Consider the following 19,722-nt stretch of genomic DNA (forward strand, 5'->3'; position numbering starts at 1 on the left):
GCAGTTTAAACACATTGAAAACCGTTTTGATGGTCATAAGACACTGAGCACTGGGCGCCTGGGTAGCTCACCTGGTAGAGCAGGCGCCCATATATAGAGGTTTACTCCTCGACGCAGCAGCCGCGGGTTCGACTCCGCCCTGCGGCCCGTTGCTGCATGTCATTCCCCCTCTCTCCCCCCTTTCATGTCTTCAGCTGTCCTATATACATAAAAGGCCTATAATGCCCAAAAAATAATCTTTAAAAAAATAAAATAAGACACTGAGCACTGCCCAGGCCTGGAGGTCATTACGTGACACTAGGGAGGATACATCTGTGGAAAAATGATCTTTGATTATACCATTGAGATGAAATAATAATTGTAGCCACATTCCGGAAATATCTGTATTCGGTCATTCTTTGTTTATTTCTGTTTGGATTTTCACTTTAGGAAACTTGACCAGAGCCACAATGAATTGTCTAGAAATAGAATTCCAACATCTCTGTTGCATAAAAAATGAATGAGGCCATATCCACGAAAGGTTCAAAAGGACCCTCTTGCCATTCTGACTAATGTTTTCTCTATGTATTTTTTGTTTGTTTTGTCCCTTCTAACCATACTTGGGGTATGCGTTTGTGTCAGCATTGAGAAAAGATTAAGGATGTTGGCAGATATGCCACTAATTCTGACTGACTTCCGCATTAGCGTAACTGTCAGCATGTGGCTGTTTGTTGGTGTGTGTTCACAACGGTTGCAATTGTATTTTAGCCAAGAGGGCCTGATGGGCCACACACCTTCGCTGTATTTCAGGACCAGGGAAGAGGGATTTGACATTACTAGAAGTGTGCAACCACGCAAGTGATTTTACTGTATCTAATGTGCTTACAAAGATGTCAGAAAAGCATATGGGATATTCTCAAAATGACTCTTGAATCACAGAGTAAACACAGGACTTACCAAGGCTGAACTCCACCTGAGGCAGCTTGGGTGTTAGAAAAACACCTGAGAGACAGAGAAAGAAAGAAAGAAAGAAAGAAAGAAAGAAAGAAAGAAAGAGGAGTTGAGATAGAAGTAAACATTAGAACAATGGCAAAAAACAAGGAAATAACATCAGAATGTTGACTATTCCAATTTACTAAGGTTTTAGACATGTGGGTGTACCATTAAATGAGTACTTTATTATTGAATGACCTGACAATTACTTTTATAATTAATCAATTCATCTTTTAGGGTATAGAATGTCAGAAAGTAGTGATTAAATAGTGATCACAATTTCCCAGATTCCAAGCTGTCATCTTCAAATAACCAGTATGACTAGTCTGAAACCCAAAGACATTCACTTTACAAAACAAGCCATATATTACACATATTTTGCTTGCAGAAACTTGTGAATGTTTAGCATGTTTTCTTTCCTGACGAAAAATATTTGTCAACAATTACTGTAATCTACTACTTGATTAATTGCCTTATTGTTTCAGCACAGAAGAAGTGTTCCTTCTGTTTTGTATTTGCAGAATACAAAATAGACTAAGGGGTTGAAATCGGATCCTTTTTCACCAATGCGGCACCACTGCCGAGAAAAACTATTTCATTTATCAGCACAAACACAAATCTTTAGAGATAGTATTTTAACATGCTAGGAGCATGACAGGATGACAGTGATAGGTGTAACCGTTCATTTCAGATTATGCAAACACAGTGCATTCTTTGTAAGTGTCAGAACAAGGGAATCTAGGTATCCATTGTCCTTGAGGGCTTATGCCACAACAATGAGTAGAGGACTGACTGCTTGTATCATCTGTCACCAACTATGTCGCTCATTTATCACTCTGCCAGTCCGACACACACAACCATTCGAACACCAAACGGATGAAACACCTGCATGATGGTGCAACACGTAAAGGGGCCCTAAACCACTAAATTATGCTTTCGTCTTCCTGGGGTGCTTGGACACAATTGGCCTCACTAAGGCTCATCAACCACACTAATGGGCCATGGATACTCGATGCTAACTGATGTATGGGAGCCACGCGGCTTTAGGTAATACTCATTTTATATAATGAGGATCCTTCACTAAAAATTATTTACTTGTGTTTTATTATATTAACTACTTCAGTCACACTTTCTTGTCAGCTTTTATGTCAAGTCGGCGGGTCAGTTTATTTGTCACTCATCACACTTCAAGGTCTTTGCAAAGAACAAGTCTACTTAGGTCTGACGAAACAACAGTCCCACAACAAAATGATGCAATAATGAGGTAAGAAGCAGTGCAAGACAAGATTGCATGTTGGAAAGACACAGAACCTGCCTATCCTAAGATAACACCAGCAACCACTGACCCACTGTATCAGCTGTATATTAACAGTTGTATTCCTGGGATCTTCCATTGACAAAGAAAGGAAGACTTTTGCACTCAAAGAAAAATAACTTTTTATATGTGAATGCCAATACAGTATATAACTCTTTGGAATGTTTAATTAAAATTCATGCAAAACAAACAATGATACGGAGATTGCTAATTAATAACAAGCATACTCAATTATGGGAATCATTAGAATTACCCGGTGCCCTCTCTTGAGAGTCACTTGCCAACTGAGGCTGAGCAATGCACAGCAAATCTAAATTCAGCTAATATGTTCACTAAATTGTGAATAATCAATTTGCCAGTGTTTTCTCGAGTGTCAGAGAATTTAGCTTGTCAGCTGCTATCAGGATAGGCTACATTTGAATAAACAGGCTTATGCAAACTTGGTGCAATATCTGTTATGCATACAAGTACAGTAACCGTCTAATTAATTAAGTGCATGCGTTGAAGTATGTGAGCGAGTAAACACAAAAACACATACACAAATAGGCCAATTATGTATGTAAATATACTTTCGTTTTCACATTGCTCTCATCATCATCCCATTCCTCAGGGGTCATGTCTCCTCATGTTGTCACCACTAAGGCTTCCTTGTGAGCGCTGATGAAACTTTAATAAGCCTGGATGACACGTTGTGTGGTGGCAACATAGAGCCCTTTAGCTTGGTGGGCTGAGACGGTGTGCCAGCTGTTGGGTCTTGTCTCTGGTGCCATCATAAGGGACTGTCACTTGAACAGCCCAGCTACTTTGGAGGACTCCATCTGTGCTATACACCAACTTATCTTGAGTGGTAGGAAGCGGTAGAAAATATCTGTCATTGCAGAACTAATTGAATACAGATAAGAGGTAAAGCTGAGTCTGGGTCTGATATGGGTTGGGGATACTGATCATGAGACATACACACATGGCAAAGCAACTAGATATGCTTGATTGTGAAGCAGGAGGAGGATTGGGGTTAAAAGATGTCTGAATTTCAGAGCACAGCTTGTGAGTGTGTCAAGTATTTATAGAAGGATCATGCCAGATGCTTTTGATTATATGGCCGGTTATATTGCATCTTTGAGAACGAAAACATGACGTTAAATGGTGTAGCTCTGGAAACTGTTGTTCACGTGTTCACAGGGATTTAATATCTACAGTTTTAGGGCCCTATCTTGCACTCAGCGCAATTGCCTTTGTACACCGACGTATGTATCATTCCTATTTTGCACCCGACGCACAGCACACTTTTCCCTCCACAGATGCACGTCGGTAAATTAGGGAATGTATTTGCGCTCCCCAATTCCACCACAGACCAGGAAAAACCTACTCAAAAGTCAGTGGCGCGTTATTCAGATGCTATTTTAGGGGAGCATGCTTGGCCAAAATGTAGCATGTGCACATCGCGCATACACTGTGCTTCTCTCATCTACACGGATGCAGCAGTTCCCATTTTTGTATCCATACATAATTACAAGGAAAAATATTACTGAAAATGCGCTTCAGGTGTTTGGATAGGTCAGGAGGCACTTTACAGTACAGTCCTTAAAGTCGCAGCATTCTTTGTGGCTTGCTGTATTTTACACAACATTTCCATGAATCATGGATGTGTTGATGACATAAATGAGGAAATATTAGAGGACTTAAGGAGACGTGATGTTGAACTACGGCGGGATTGGACACTCCGGCGGGATCTGGTCCGGGAGTGGCAATGCGCGATGCGCTCCTGCTGGAGCGGGTGGACGGAGATGGAGTGGGGGGAGGAGGAAGGGGCACAACAGGAGCAGGTGGTGCGCGTTTTGAGGCCCACGCTCCATGGCTGCAGCAATCCTCTCCAGACTTGAGGGATTGCATTAGATTAGATGTGCATCGGGCGCAAGAGTCATTTATCCCGCCGGTATAATAGCAACTGCGCCCGAGATCCGGCCACAAAGCTGCTTGCGTTTCACGTTTGATACTTGCGTTTCAGATCGTTAAAATAGGGTCCTCAAAGTCTAGACAAATTATGGGTAAACACAACCTGAGGACAGAACAACGGTTATGTACATTTTGACACCATTCTTGTCTTTGAGCACTGAACGTCCCGCATGTCATTAACCTCTTAGTGAGAATCAGGCTGACCAAACAAATACACAAAGTCCAATTACAATAATCACCCATCACACGGGGAAAGGTCAACCACCTGTGCTGTCCATCTCAATCACATCGCCTGTAGCACACGAAGCCCACAGGTGATCCAGCTACAATGTGTGGATAAGTATGTGGCGGAAAAATGGAACAGGTGTGGTATTTAAAATCGATATCCGCTGGCATTATGAATATGGTAATAAGCTCAGCAAGGCAGCAGGCGGCACATGCAGATGTAACTCCCACAGGGGCCCAAAGCAAATGAGGTGTGCCCGCCTGCTCTACTGCAGTTTCATCTGGCTCTAGAAATAACAGCACAGCCCCACTGTACCTCCAATCTATCACCCCTCTGTCTGCGGGTGGTATCAGTGGGGAAAAAGGCATGCTGAAGGGAGAGGAGAGGGTAATTTATTAGGATGTGAGCAGACTAGGTGATTTCTCTGGAATGACAAAGTTAATTAATGTACAGGGACTTAAATTGTCCGTCTTGCAGAAGATCATTTAACCCTCTACCCTTCTCATTGCCCTGCTTCCTCACCCACTACACAGTGGGATAACCACTCACTAGCTTCTAGCAGATCCTCTGAAAGGAGGAATGGAAGTAGGAAATGTGGGGGAGAGCACACACAGATTCCACTTGGGATTGCTCCCTTATTCCTGACTCCACAAAAAATAATTGTGGAAAAGCTCCAAAATACTGCCTCTCTCTGCTCCGGTCCCCATCATGCGCTTCCAGCTCAACTAAGAAAATCAAGCAATTTCCAAAAAGAGCTCTGATAAAGCCCCTCGCAGTGGGTATAGCACACATTCTTAATCACTCTTGCTTATCCTCTTCATGAATAGATATTACATGTAAGAGCCCGTGCCTAAGAACAAATCCTGTTTATATTTTGAATATCATTTACTTTGGATTTTGAGAAGCTATTAATAATTCACTTATGTAGCTGGCTCAACATGGGATTTCAGGTTTCGGGGATATAAATGGCCGTCTCTCAATAAAACGTTGCACCTCAAACACCACCACCAACTCTACATCACATGCACACTAATTGCAATCTTTCTAACTCTTTTTGTCCCATCTTTCCCTCCTCCGTTCTTCTCTATTCTGTAGTTTAAATTGCCTAAACAACACCTGCACATCCTCCTCATCAGCCAGGCTAACATACCGCTAACACGATTGATGTTTGCACAAACAGGCATCCTATTAGGACAAGTGGTGCTGAATGGGAGAGTGAGTTATCGTCACATTACTGCCCTGGGAGATTGAGAGGGGACAGATGGTTTTGTTGCCAGTGTTTAATGAAGTGTTGTGAATCAGCTGGGTGTGCGGAGGAGGTCTTGACTGCTGCGTCGATGGGAGACGGAGTGTAGAGGGTTAACAAGGGGACGGAGTGAGACATTTTGCTCTACAATAGTTGTGTGATGTCAAGCATTGTGCAATGAAAAATCCATCAACTGCATTGCAGCTTTCATTAAAAACTCACATGCCCGTATGCAAATTCAGTTATGAATAGTTAATAGGTAAAATAACGTAATTTTACCCCTGGTGGTGGGGAGTTTGTAAAATGCCAATTCAGCCCCACCTTAATAAGTACTGAGCAGCACCCACTTTTCTCTCCTGTCAAGAAGGAGGAGATAAACTATTTCACCTTGCGACTGATGACTAATGCGAGGTTGTCAACTTGTCTTTCGTACCAAACATGGTAATTATGTGCTTTGCGCTTCCCTTTTGTCTCACAGGATGCTTGGGAAAAACAAAGCAGAGGTACAGTGAGGTGTTTGTCATTACTGTTAAACTCCCACACACACCTGTCAGATGTCATCTCCAAACTGTGACTGTGTGATTTTACAGTAGCGCAATCAGGTCATAACTGTAACGGAGTATAAGCATGTGTGTGGCTGTGTGTGAGTGCGATTGCCTGCCTATATCTGTGCATGTGTGTATTTCTATAAGGATGTACTGGTGCATACATGTTTAGTTATTTCCTCTTGTGTGTGTTTGCATGTGTGTAATTGTGCATGTAAGCTTGTTCAGCAGGTATCTGTGTGGTTCGAAGGCAAAAGAGACAAGGCATCATGCATTGTGCTTTCATTCCTTTTTCTACGCCTCCATTTACTTATCCCCATGGGGAAGATGATGGTGTTGAGCTTGCATGCCAATGTAAGTGCTAAGTGGCGCTGCATGCAGTGTCTGTCCTTTTGGTGAGCAAAGGTATTAAACTTGGAGAGCAGGATTTGTGGCATCACTGATATGGCTAATCTCTATAGCAGTCTCCTGTTGTGATGGGCACTGATACATCTAGTTTGCCTCTGCCAGTGCTCATTAGTGACAACACATTCAGGCTGGATGGAATATGACTGCATGAAAAAAACAAACACACACACACACACACACACGCATGTAGGAACACACGCAGACAGACTCATGCATGCACACACAGGCACAAATGTACAAACAGACACGAGAATGTGTAGACATGTCAACAAACCGTGTCTTTCAAACTTCAAACTCTGCAGCTCCACTAAATCAAATTTAGCGTTGCCCAACATTAGGTAAGGTGGGCTTCTGGCATAATTGCTCACATTCTGAGACAAACAATTTGTGATTTTAATTCAACCAAACTGCCAGAACCTAACCCTTAATTGGAAACCTGTAGAAGGGCAGCCACTATGTTTTAAAATCCATGTTCTGTAATCATTTGTGGAGACACATGACTATTAAGTTATCAACATGACATTGCAAAAAAATTATCATTAGTACTCCAGTATCAACTGGCTGGTAAGACAGAGTTTGCTCATTTTTCATTTAAAAAATATAAAGTCATTTTCAGGATTCACCTGGAAACACCTTCTGTTAATGGGATGTAAAATGAATGTTCTTTTGTAATAAAAGCAAAAATGTGACCCTGAGGCATTAGTCATTCAGTGATTATTGATAATCGTGCATTTTCCCTCTCTCTCTCTCTCTCTCTCTCCCTCTCTCTCTCTCTATTACACACACACACACACACACACACGAAAAAAATGCAAGAACCAGACACCATTGAGACACTTATTTATAGAAATAGTGGTATACTGTAGAGGAGACAGAATCAATTCTAATAGCAGACAAGGTGTTCCAGAGTTTAACTGTATGGGGAAGGACAGAGGAGAGAGGTAAAGGAGACCGATTAAGAGACAGACAGGGAAACACAGTGCAGTCAGCTCACCGGCAGCGGTCAGTCCTTCAGGGTTGGCACTCAGCTCCTTCATGTCAACCATGCAGTGTCCCAGTTGTTGGGTGCCGTCCTCCATCTGTCCAGCTGTCCCCTCAGTTCTCCCTCCTCCACCTCTTCTCCCACCTCCTCCACGAAACACCACAGTCCAGTCCAGTTCCCTGGCTCACACGCAGCCTGCCAAGAGGAAAAGCTGTCACAAAGATAGCAATCCGCTCGCCTCGCTTTCTTGCTGCCTCACAGCGCGCTCTCTGGCAGCATTTAAGATGCCTTTTGGAAACTAATACGGAAAAGAGGGACCGGCGAGGGACCTGGAGCAGCAGCAAGAGGGAGAGAGGGAGAGAGAGAGAGAAAGAGTAGGAAAGAGAGAGGGGAAGGGAGGAGTGATGGGGGAGTGAGAATGAAAGAGAAAGCAGGACAGAATTGATGTTATGTGCGATACACAGTTCTATCCATCAATCTTTGGGCTGTCAGTAGGGCACCTCGATCCAGACTGCACAGCGCAACACAGCCAGAGAGAGACCACTCTGCCCGGCTCTTTCCTTTTCTCTTCTCACTGCGCAGCCAATGCTGCATTCAGACATGGCAGCAGGGGTTCCTCTGATTTCTGACATCCGTCTGCCTACCCCTCTCCAGCCACCGCTCAACACTCCACCACCCCTTCTTTTCCTTTTCTAGCAACAACACAATTAACAAGCATCTGACTGCTGAGCTGCAAATGGAGAAGCCAACATCATGCAGCATGTGATTTTGTAAGTTACATATGGTAGACAGGGAGAGGAGGGGGGAAAAGGGGGGAGAAGGCAACATTGAATTCACAGTACAGTGACAGGTTTTAGAGCAGTTTAATGTAATTGCTGAGTATTACTCAAAATGGCAACTTCACTACAGGTTAAATCAACAGGTTAAATGGAGAAAGTGACAGAGATAATATAATTTTCTTGTGTTATTTAACATATATCTGCATCACAGTGCACATCTGGGCTGGACATCTGTTAGTTTTTGGAAAATGAGGCGAGAAAAGATTCATAGGTAATGAAGAGCAAAATGATACAGCTCTCTTCCCCTCTATTCCACGGTGTCTTTATTTGTTGCCCTCGCCGCCTCCACCCACTCACACTGTGAAGGTTATTGTTTGTTATTTGTCCACGAAGGCCATGATGCTACAGTAAGACCGTAACTAAAATCAATGTTAATTTATACCCTACTGAATGGAGACGGTGTTGTGGTTTAAACTAAAGCTCAATAAAGACACAGAGGGCAGCAGCCTCAAACTCCTAAAGGAGGTAAACCTATACAAATTTATTATGCAACATGAAGCATCACCCTGAACTGTAAACACTGAAATACATGTTATGACAAACATATAAACAAAGATCATTCATAACTAGTGGCTTTTAATCTGTTAAAAAAGGGGGCTAAAAGCAAGTACTACTTTTTATGTAGTTTACTTTTTATGAGTTTTCTGTGTATGAGCTACAAATAAACTTTGCACAATCTTAAATGGATTTGACCCATTAAATGATCAGCATGAGCTATGCAGGAATACAAACAATTTATTCAATGGGAGGGATGTTGAAAATATACAAAATGTTTGCTACGTCATTAAATGTTCATACTATCTCGATTGATAATTCATAAATTCTTTAGATTCATTTTCTACCTTTTTTAGGCAGCCGCTGGTCTCCGAGTAGATACTAAAAACTGAAACAGAACCGAAACCAGCATGATAGGCAACTGTTACGAAGAAAAAAGTTAAAGAGTGAACCAAAGGGCTCTTCACTTACATCAAGCAATCACATTACTGTTTTATGTATTATAAAAAGATACTGATTGCATTAATAAAATTAAGAACAAAAAAAAAAAAAGTATCGGAACGGTGTCTGAAGTTGTTGTATATTAAAGAATTAGTGACAATCCAATACAAAACCTTTGATAAAAAGGGTTTTTAAAGGTTTTATTTTTTTCGACTGTCAGAAATCTCAAACAATATAATCAGCCTTTGAAAGGCAGTTACTGGTCAAGCCCTAGATGCAAGCCACACGGGCCAAAGAGCCACACTGAGCTCCTGCGTTCTTGAGGCTGGACTGGGGCTGGTGCCAAAAACCTAAATGAAGATAAATTGGTCCCTGCAGGAGCAATAAGACAGAAGATGAATCCACTTTGCACGAGGAGGTTTCTTCTTCACTTTCTACTACTCCCTCCTCCCCTTCAACCTTCTAGTGTCACATTCTCCTTGTTTTCCACCCCTTTACCCTAAAACCATCAAGATGAATGTTGTCTTCTTCTGTTTTAATGAAAACGTGGTGGCAAACACATACACACAACCAGCATAGAGGCAATCGGGTCCGTGGAGTGTACCATTAACATTGTAATGCATTTCTTTTAAAGGCGACATGTGTTGTCTTATTAAAGCCTGACTGATAGAGGGGGCTGAAGAAAATCAATAGACAATGCACTACAGATGGAGAATACTACAAAGTACACCGAGAAGAAAATAAACCTGCCCTTTTTAGCTATTCGGCCCCAAAGCCTGCAGAATATATCCTCACATTTACCCATTCCAATAGCACTTGAGGCCCATTAGAATTTGTGATACACTCCTTCATAGTATTAACTTAAGAGAGCCAATAGCTTGATTCACGGCTGAGTCTGGGGTGCATGATACCTCCGCCAGGGTTACACAACTGAAGTGCAGTAAAGGCTGCAGCATAAGACATCCCATGGTTTAAATACACACTGTGGCCAAAAATGAGCAGGGCAGAAGATTTGCTAGGGGAACTTTCTAAAATACCTGCACATGAAATTATACATAAATTGATTATACAGATATTGATATTTAGCCTACATGTGTACTACATGGATTTGTAGTTTGTTTTGTTGAATTTTTAACATCTATTTTGCATTAATGTTTTATTTGTGGTTACATACAAACATGCTGAATATGGCAACCACAAGAACTATAACAACAACATCAAAGTATTGACCTTCTAGACCGCTACCCCTGCTGGGTGCCCTTTCTTTGATTTTAACTTGTTTGTGCCATTCATTTCTGAAACGGCAAAGAGAGAAGCCACCGCACACGTAGGGTGCCAGCACAAGCAAAAACAAAGACAACTTGATGTGCAAAAAGTCTAGGTAGACTGAAAGATCAAATATATCAATATTTAATACAGATTTTGGTTTTAATGTGGATACAAACCAATGAATACAACTTTATAGCTTTGAGTTTTTTTCTACTGGTAAATACTTCTCAAATAATGAAAATCAAATAATGAAACAATCTTGCTCTTGCAGATCGCTCTCTCTCTCTCACACAGACACACACACACACACACACACACACACACACACACGGTTAACAAAACAAGTGTTTAGTGTATATACAGTATCTATCTATCTATCTATCTATAGTGTTTCTGTTCATATGTTATCTGTATTCAGCTGTATCATCTGGTTTAATGGGACCAATCAATGTCTGTCAAGGTCCACATGAATCCCCTTCACATTAAAAATAGACCCCCACACACTTCCCTTTTCACTCCTATTTCTTTCAGAAAATGTGAAGAGATGAGGCTATTGATTTCTCATCATGTGTTGTCATGTCAGGTTACAACATACTCTTTCACTGTGCCATTACTGACATCCCAGTTGTTGACTTCCAGTGTCTTGTAAGAAGGATTCACTCACTTTCCTGGGGAAGGAGTATGCAAAAAAAATCTCTCTTGCACAGTTAGGTACACAAAGTCTGCATTCTTATGTGGACATATATTAGTATAGATTTTTTTTTTTGTGCGTCCTAAAGCAATACTCATATGTACAGTACAAAGAGCTATCGATGGTGGTATCATTTCTCCTGTCCATGCTGGCTGTGAAGCCCTTGTGCAACTCCAGAGAAAGTGATGGAAGACAAAACCCAGTCCTTGTTCTGTACAAAAATGTTTTCTAAAATTCAGCTGAAACTAGCATGAGGTTTGAGCAGTATGAGTTAGCCAAATCAAGTGGGTATTTGCCAAAGTTAGTCTTTTGAGTACAAAATTCCCTCTTTGTGTTTCCTCAGACAGTATTTCCTTGCTGAGCTGCTGCAAAGAATACACAAAGAGGGACTTTTGTACTGAAATAACTTTACCTGGAAGATGATAACCCACTTAATTTGAGTAGCATACTGTTCTCCTAGCGGAGTATTATTTTAAGCAGAACTTAATGCATTTTTGCACAGAACAAGGATGGTTGATCTTGTTGCCCATTTCTTATATTAAAGTTGCACTATGAAAATATCACTTCATGGCCAATATAAACAGGGGAAACAATATAGCAACCAATAGCAATATATGTAATATATGTACTGTAAATGCAGGCATGTGAGTATTGTTAACTCCTATCTGATGTTTTCATCTGCTGCTATTTTTCATCTCTGCAGTGGAGCAAAAGCCTCAGTGAACATTTAAGCCACATGCTTCATATACAGTATGTATATAAGGATTTATCCGCCAGGTCTATATCCATTGCACTTTGTTTCCACTCAGGTTTTTTAAATTCATGAAAAACAAGTGGATGGAAATGTACTTATGGTACTGCAAATATGCCACTTGTAGAAGTTTGTGTATGGGAGAAAATAAAGTGAGAAAATGTATTTACAAAAAAACAATTTAATGTTCACTATTAAGATCTGTGCTGTGCATACCCAACTCTAACACTTGGGAGTCCAGAGACTATCACTGTAAAACTTACTCACTTTTGCTTCAATTGCTAACCTGTAGTTGGGGTTTGATTACAAAAATACGGTCCCTTTATAGGAGCGCTACAGAAAAGGTTGTACAGTGATATTTTTCTTTCCTTACACTAGTCTCTCTGACAAAGAAGAAAGAGAAGGACTCCAGCTAGCTAGCAGTGGCTCTGACACAGTGGAAACAAAATGGCTTTGGGCACTCAATATCCCCGGGAGGACCAGCAATGTTGAAAGTACAGGATAGATATGGATTAGCTGTTTCTACTATGTTTCTGAATGACTTGGCTGACGCTGAGACACACACACACACACACACACACACACAAAACACACACACACACACACACACACACACACACACACACACACAAACACACAACACACACAAAACACACACACACACACACAACACACACACACACACACACACACACACACGTATCAATCTTACTGAAGCTGCAGGAGTATTTTCATTACCTAAGGCTGATTCTCTGGATGATTCTTTAGCATCATAATTGTTCCACTCTAAGTAACATTATGTTCATCAGGAAAGGTCAATACAGATCTAACCACCAACTGTTACACAAATCTCTGTATAGCCAGGTTTTCTGCATGCTCCAAACGCCTTCATTTCATCCTCTTTTTGACTTGTAAGACAACAAACTACAATCCATGAACACAGAAAGCCAACAAACAATGGTGAGATGTGTTGCCTGATGTTATATATAACCAGCCAAGTAATGAAGCACTAAATCACTTTGTGTGGAGAAACCCTCTTTAGACAACACTATTAGTGACTGGTGGAGATATCAACTTTAAGAAAATATTCAATATGAACTTTAACAGATGGGACAATTGCAAGCCAAGCCAGGCCTAAATTGAACATGAACCACATGTGAGATGCATAATAATGCTTTTTCAGGACTCCTGTTTGTTTTCCACTTCACAGGTCTATCTAAGAAGACGATAACACCGAGGACAGTAGGCAAGCTGTTGGGGTTAATGGCAACATTGCCCTTTACTCTGCCAGCTTCAGACACAGCAATCAAAAGTGTTCTGTGTTTTAGTAATCACTTAAAATGCATAGCTTGTTGTTGATGCAATGACTTGCTATGAGAGGACAGGTTGAGAAATACCAGCAGAGCTATCTATACACTCAAGTTTAGTTTTTCAGCCTCAAGTTTTGTAGCTGGACATCTTAAAAACATGGGATTCAACCATACACAGTCCAAAGAAGAAAATGTTGAGAAGAATACTATGAGATTTTTATACTGCAAATCAAACTACTACCAAAGACATTAACATTCTTACCAATAGTGGGGAGAAATGTGATGTTTAACCCACTATGTTATTCAAAAGGAATGATCCTGTGTACAGTGGCAATTTTAGGACATCTTAGCATGTCAAGCTCAACTTGTATAAGACTTGGCTCAACTTTGATCAGTCACTGTATTTTGTCAGCCTCAGTTGTACCTAAAGTGAGCTGCACTTTCAGATGAATGTTACCAGTAACCATTAACTACATTACCCTAAATACTACATAATTCCCCAAGCATCCAATAAAGCGTTAATTTGCTAAGTGCATGTTGGCATGCAAATAAACTTTTAGATGTTAATATGCTGGTGTTTCGTCACCAGTATATGACGAAAGGCCAGGGTATCCCCAGCTACAGCCCCAAATGTTTTATGAATAGCCCAGGATCTCTCACCCTCTCTTACTTATTTTCTTTTTACAAAAATAAGTATAATAGAATAAAAAAGCCCCAGAATGGCACATGCAAATAAAGAAAACAAGTATTTTCCAAGGCAGTTCTTCAATTTTTTTTGTAGAACTAATGGTAGAACTGTAACTTTGTCTAATTTATTTTTCCGAGGCAAATAGAACGGGCAGCTACGTGCGGGGTCTGACCAACATGTTTTTGTTGCCATCACCTAGCAACCGTCTCTACATGAGGAAAGCTGTGAAAGGTGTAATTTTCAGAGGAATCATAGCCAAATCAGTCTAATGCATTGATGCCATTAACACAAGGTTTAGCAGTGCAATACTAATGATTTTGTTTGAAGTTCCTGTGACGTTTCCAGTCTATGGTTCAGACTCAAACACACGGAGCTCTGAAGTAGACCCGTGCATCGCGTAGTGTCCACTCTCGCTGTAAAAATAGGGATGAGCAGCGCGCCTTCCGTGGTCTGTGCAGGTTTATAATGGACACGCTCTGCTGTGGCCATGCTGCGGCAGATGTGTCGCGTTTGTGCTCCGTGTTTTTCTGCCGTAGTTTCTGTTTTCAACCTCCGATGTATAGCAGCCAACAGCCACTTCCCTAAACGTTGTCTCATTCAGAGACCAGAGACCCAAACGGGGCGTGTGTGTCTGTCAAAAGGTCTGAGATCTACCATATAAGCAGAGCAATAATGTAATACACAGCAGACTATGGTGCAGGTGGATTATTTTCAGAAATATAGTGACTTTATTCTTGTAATAGCCTATTAAACATGAGCAGAAATCTTGCTCAAATACAAAATATTACAGTCCAGGGGTTTATTAATGCATTAAAACATAAGTCACCACACAAATCTGGAAACAAAACCTTGGCCTTTGAGTTGCCAGGCCAGTTATGATTAGGCCAAGTGTTGGTGCTATTTAACTAACATCTACAAACTGTGCAGCTAAAATAAACATGCACTGGCTATGAACAAGCTGGACAAGCCAGTCCCCGTATTGCATTGCATTCAGTTTAGTTAAATGGGCTCGGGCTAAGCCCCGAACCTCCTCAAGTCCTAGAAACGCCCCTGTGTTTCACAACAATATTTACCTTCGTTGGTTTGGTTCGTCTGTCAGCAGGATTAGGAAAAACTATGGGCGCGATTTTCATGAAACTTAGTGGATCATGGGCCAAGTAAGAACCCATTACATTTTGAAACTGATCCAAATCACAGGACGGATACACAAATTATTTTTCACTTTTTCCAATAGGGAAAATTCACACTGCATAAACATTATAAGATAGGGCTTGCTTTGGCGAAGACCTTCACTCTCTGAGCGACCTTCTAGTTAGCTAATGTTCCCTGCTAACAGTAGCAGTTTAACATGGCTTATTATAGTTAGCATGTTACTGTAACATTTAGTATATAATATACATATTATGCTAGCATGTTAGCCTGCTATGTTTGCATTAAACTGAAAGTAATGGCAATTCACTTTGTGACGTGTTGGAGATCTAATTTTTCTGAGGACAATAATTGTCTGTACCAAATGTCATGGCAGCTTATCCAATAGTTGAGATATTTCACTCTAGACAAGACATTTTAATGCAGATAAATTCCTACATTGGTAAAAGATTACAAAAAAACTAGTCTTGTCATTGTGTGTCAAAAGGAACAAGCAATGTTGCAACATGTAATGGTGCGTTCTTTTGGTCCACCGAAGTCGATTTACGAGTCGTTTTCCGGAGTTACGAACCAGAATTTGTAAAAAGAACGCCACCGATTATATCACTCGTCGCTTCGTCTGAACTCAGAGGACCCCGAAGTTCACTTTCAAAGATGGCCTCCGCGTGCATCACCATAGTAAATATTGTGGTTTTCTACAATTTTAAGCACTTTTCGTTGTCAAATGAAGAAGTAGTACACATAGCACTGTATACTGCTACCTATAGGCATGCTCGCTACAGTCTTATGAGTTAAATTCCGCCTAATTAGTTTTTTGTAGCTTGTGCAGCCGGACTGACAGGCTGGAGACGCGTTGCTATATGACAACAATGGCTTTAGCCAGGTCTTGAGCAGAAAGCAGAGCGTAGCCTAACGTTAACTTAATCAAAATGTAATTTCATGTATCAAACTGTGAAATATATTTGTGTAATGCGTGAATAGAATCCTAAATGTTACTAAAAATGTTACAAAAATCCATCTTTTCTCCGACTCGTAGTATTGTGACAAAAAGAACGCAACAACCCGCTATTATTCGTTTTCCGACATGGATGCGACGTCACACTCGAGCTACTAGTCACGATTACAAGACAAAAAGAACGCACCATAAGTGCTTTGTGATAAGGGATCAGCAGAGGGATGAGTTTTAATTGAAAAGGTTTCGCATTCTCATGAACAGGTCCGTATTACATCGTACGAAAATGTATGCATACCAAAAAGTATGATAACGGAGAACGCCGGCTGGTCATGTGACGTCGGGTGGCTACGAGCTCCATGACGCCGAGCGGCAGTTGCTAGTTGTTTTAGCCGCTGCAGAGCTTTGTGTCGCCGGCTACAGACCTCCGGACATTACGTTTAAATTTAGTCCACAAAATATGAGCCCTTTACTGCGACGAAAATTAAGATTAGGCACCAAAACGACTAGTTAAGATTAGGAAAAAGATTGTGGCTTGGATTAAAACACTCCTAGGAACACGCATTTCCTGGGTGAAAGACTTGAGTTTTCCCCGGGAAGCGAACTCCGCTCTCTGGCTTGAAAGTCCTGCATGTTAACCATCCACCCCAACCTCCTCCCGCGGCCAGCCGCGTTCTTATACAGCGGCCGATAATGTAGTGAATACAGCAAAAACAAAATATGGAATGCAATTCAAGTGCTTATCTTTTCGTAGCTTTTTGAACGAACGGTTCATGAGAATAGGCTGCACCTGCAGGACAGGGAGGGAAGCGAGGATAAGGGGAGGGAGTAAGAATATTGTAGGTACTGTAGAAACATGGTTGATTCATCTGAGGTACAGTGGTGATGCTGCAATATGAGAACCAGAACAGCAGGATGTCTTCCAAACATAAAAAAAATTCAGTACATTCCCTTACAATTAAAAAAAACCAACAAGGATGTGTTTAGATGCATGGCACCCATTTACATTGGGATCTGCCAACTCTTAGCTTGTGCCAGCCTGGTGCTGAGGGTAGAGCACAGAGACAGCTGAGAAGAGTAGCCCCGTGATCCTGCGCTCTGTCAGCTGTGTATGCCTGCTGTCATTCTCCGACAGCAGGCATACACAGCTCCATGTGCTCCTGTTGTTTGTCTGGCTAAGTCTTAGGGTAGGGCATGTCTCTCACTGCAGCCAGCTCACAGAAGCATTACACATTGCAATCCAGATTAGTTAGGCCACTAAAGGGTAATTACAGACTGGCAGCATGCAGGTTTGCCCCTGCTAGACTACATGAGGATAAAACGGTTAATTCATTGTGTTGTTGTACAAATGGACTGAATTGTGGATGCTAAGGGTACTGAGGGCAGATGGGTTGCTGATGCTGGGCAGTGTTTTGAATCCTGTTGATGGCATGGGTAAAAGAGCACCAGCATGCAGACAAACAAACCCAGAAGTAACGCTGAGATCCAAAATGAGACAAGAGTGTGCCTAAAGTATAAACCATTATTAAGCAATCACTTATTAGTTGGGTCCCTAATTCTTGGTTTTGACATTTATTTATACACTGAACTAGCCCATTTTGCTAGACAAGCTGTGGATGAAAAAGAAAGAAGAGCACAAGATTTTACTCAAACACTGTGAGATGCCATAATTAACCCTAAAGGCACTTTGCAATCACTGGCCAGATATGTGTTGGCGCTGCACTTTTCATACAATTTGCGCTCATAATCTGCGTGTAATTAGCATCTGATTTACCAAGGCTGCAGCTAATCATTATGCTATCAGTGACTATGACATCCTTTTGTAATTGGTCTGCAATTAACTAGATCAGAAAAAGAAATCAAACTGAACACAATTATTCATAAATAGATATACTCATTAAATTAAACAATTTTCAAAATATTTGCTACAGTAAGCCTATAAACTGTAACTGAGAAAATAATTTACGGGTGACTATTACTTACAGAATTCCAATTAAAATTTATTTTTCTATTTATATTTTCTATTTATAGAATGGTTTGTAAAACTAAAAAAATTCAGTGAGTAATTAAACTTCTAAGGAGATAAAAAAGATATGGAATGACAACAAGATGAAAAATAAAAGATTGCTTCTACAAAATACACAAGGCAATGAAAAATGTAAAAAAAAAACTGCAGTCATCATTCACTCATCGCAAAACAGAAACCCGGATAAACTAGCTGGAGTAACTGAAGAGAAATTAGGAACTTATTCAGCTTGCTGATGATCTGTCATTCTGGTAGGTGCATGGGGAGTGACATACAATGTCAATAAGACAACAAATTAAGATAAATTAGGTTATGATGAACCTACCTGCTGAAATCACAGTAATAATCCGATACTGGCAATGCAGAGGATACATTTCAATTGTCACCATCACTGTCTTCCATTACTGGCAATCAGATGGAGAAGCTACATCCAGCAGAGTCGTTAATGCTGCAGTGTCCAGGCAGTCAAAAACTACTTAATTCCCAACTGCTGAGGTAACTCAGTTGGTACAGAAATGATAGATCTGCAGGATGGCTGGATAATTAAAATGATGTATAAAGCAAAATGAATAATCAGGTTTCTATATGTTCAATGTAAATGTTACATCCCAAATATGATAAAAGCCAGGATAAGACTCAAAATCAGAATACTAGAGTGCACTTAAATGTACTTACTGTAAATTCTACAATCATTGCTGTACCCTGCGATCCTACATGTTGCTTAAGTCTGATCCAATGACAAGTGGTCATTTCAGACCGTTTTATACGAAAATTGTCCCTCCCAGAATGTATGGCAGAAAGGAGAGATGAGGAGATCAGAGGAGGTCTAAGCTGCTGTGACTCTGTGGGAGATATGTGATATTGCTCAAATCTTCAGACTTCTCTTCACACTTCGATGTCAAAGAAACTTTGAAAACTAAAGTATAAACATAAACAACTGCTTTTAAGGTGGTGTCATATTGCCTTGCATGGGCAGTCAAAAGGCGGGCCGGATTGAAAGTAAAGTTTTCTTCCATGTGACTCGGCTTTTTAAGTGAAAAAACATGCTCCACTAAAGGCAGCTCTTTAAGAGGATAAAATGTAAAGGGGAATTTTCGTTAAATAGGATTCCAAAGGCTGAGCATGAAATGAGTTTGGTTGATTCCCTATGTTTTGCATATTACTATGAATTATTTTAATGGCCATTAAACTCTTCATGCCATTTACCATATAATGCAGACACACAGTAGTTAATCACCATCTCTTTACTGTGTATCACCTCCAACATTAGTAAGGACCAACAAGGTGTGCTAGTCAAACCTTGGTGAGTGATGTTCAACGCAGCATACATCTTCACACATTTTAAACTGCATCTATGTGGGTTACTCGTAAGGGTAGCACAGAACTTCTGATGCTGGATCTTAGTAAATGAGACACTGTAAATAAATTCTCTGTAAGAAAACATCATGGTGCTCTTTGGATTGT

At 40.8% G+C, this 19,722-nt stretch overlaps 1 protein-coding gene across 4 annotated transcripts in view; it reads right to left on the reverse strand.

Annotated features, from left to right (window-relative positions):
• inpp4b (inositol polyphosphate-4-phosphatase type II B) overlaps positions 1-19,722 on the reverse strand; it is a 285,453-nt gene that overhangs the window by 176,013 nt on the left and 89,718 nt on the right. For 3 of the 4 annotated variants that reach the window (XM_039815294.1, XM_039815285.1, XM_039815268.1), the window contains exons 4-5: positions 7,660-7,842; positions 937-981 (exon numbers count right to left, since the gene is read on the reverse strand). In XM_039815294.1, coding sequence (XP_039671228.1) covers positions 937-981; positions 7,660-7,744 — 130 coding nt within the window. In that variant the 5' untranslated portion in view covers positions 7,745-7,842. Of the gene's footprint in view, positions 1-936; positions 982-7,659; positions 7,843-19,722 lie in introns of those variants that run through there. The other variant, XM_039815276.1, reaches the window with a different exon arrangement.

This window comes from Perca fluviatilis, chromosome 1, assembly GCF_010015445.1.
Source record: "Perca fluviatilis chromosome 1, GENO_Pfluv_1.0, whole genome shotgun sequence".
In the NCBI taxonomy this organism is placed as follows: Eukaryota; Metazoa; Chordata; class Actinopteri; order Perciformes; family Percidae; genus Perca; species Perca fluviatilis.